Genomic DNA, 1,322 nt, shown 5'->3' with positions numbered 1-1,322 from the left:
TGACACACTAGACATTACAGACCAGGAACCGATGCTCGATTCCTGCAAGCACAACTTGAAACTAACATATTCTACACATGATTACTATTGTAGAATTTTTTTTTTCCTGACATTTGTTATACACTTTCAATGAAATTGTAAAGTTTATTGTGGCTCTTGATTAGCAGCATACTTATTACATTGTATGTATTTGTTTTTCAGAAAGCAAGAAAAATTACAGGTATTAAATAAGAAGAATGTGACAAAGACGGAAAAGAAGAAGAGAAAACTTTCTGACTTACTGAGTGACTCGCAGATGCTGGATGACAAAGGTGGCCTCTTCTTTGGAAGTGAAAGAAGGGAAAAGCAGGTGATAGAAGCCAGCAGTGATGAAGGACAAGAATAAATGGTAATGACTCAATGGTTTATATGGTCTACATCCCGAGCAGGACAAGTTCACAACTTGTCTTGTGGGGACTTTAATAAGGTGTTTAATGGTTCACTGGTTCTTCAACTCTTACTTTTTGTAAATCATTAGAATTTCTGGGGAGTTACTATGAACGTGTAACAACACAAAATCCAGCAAAGCAAGTACCATTATTTCCAAAACTATGCATATAACCACTATTTCCATTTTAAACACAACCATTACCACTCAGCACTACCACCACCACCTTTACTGCCTCCACCACCACCACCACCACCACAATTACTCTCGTAAACACCTATTACTGTACCACCACCACTCCACCCCATAGAGCAGCTTGTACACATTCCACAGCCTAAATTAAACTTGTGCACATTACACTGAATTAAACTAAACCCCATTCAGTAATCAATTACAATTACCTTAGTATTTATTACAGGTACACCACTTTTTGTATCCTAAGATACCCCAGTCTGGGGATACCTCTCTCGACCACTTGTGAACAAAATGTCTGATTCATACTAAATTTGCTATATTTTTCTTCAGGGTCTGTTGAAGTAGAGGAAAATGAGTCTCTTGACCCTGATGGAAAGCGTGCCATTAGCTACCAGATTTCTAAAAATAAGGGTTTGACACCATCACGCAAGAAGGAGCAGAGGAACCCAAGAGTCAAGTACAGGAATAAGTACCAAACGAAACTCAAGAAAAGGAAGGGACAGGTAAGCAAAGTATTTTATATACAGTATAGCAACTAATTATTTATTACATAATTTTTAGGTACATATTGAATTTATGTTGCTTCACCAGAGGTCAATTTGCTGTGAAGATTAAAGGCAAAAATTCATGAACTTAAAGAATATATAAAAATGCTAAATATTTTACTTTGGGTTTGATATGGAGAGAGGGGTTTGCAATT

The 1,322-nt window shown here is 36.7% G+C and overlaps 1 protein-coding gene across 1 annotated transcript; it reads left to right on the top strand.

Annotated features, from left to right (window-relative positions):
• Window positions 1-201: 201 nt before the first annotated feature.
• LOC123775261 (UTP3 small subunit processome component Sas10) lies at window positions 202-515 on the top strand (the record flags this gene model as incomplete). The annotated part of the gene is given in 1 exon segment (XM_069311620.1): window positions 202-515. A coding segment is annotated over 1 exon segment (184 nt), but the record flags the coding sequence as incomplete, so codon positions are not given.
• Between the last annotated feature and the right edge of the window lie 807 nt (window positions 516-1,322).

This window comes from Procambarus clarkii, chromosome 70 (genome assembly GCF_040958095.1).
Source record: "Procambarus clarkii isolate CNS0578487 chromosome 70, FALCON_Pclarkii_2.0, whole genome shotgun sequence".
In the NCBI taxonomy this organism is placed as follows: Eukaryota; Metazoa; Arthropoda; class Malacostraca; order Decapoda; family Cambaridae; genus Procambarus; species Procambarus clarkii.
This window is presented reverse-complemented; position numbering and strand designations above follow the sequence as displayed.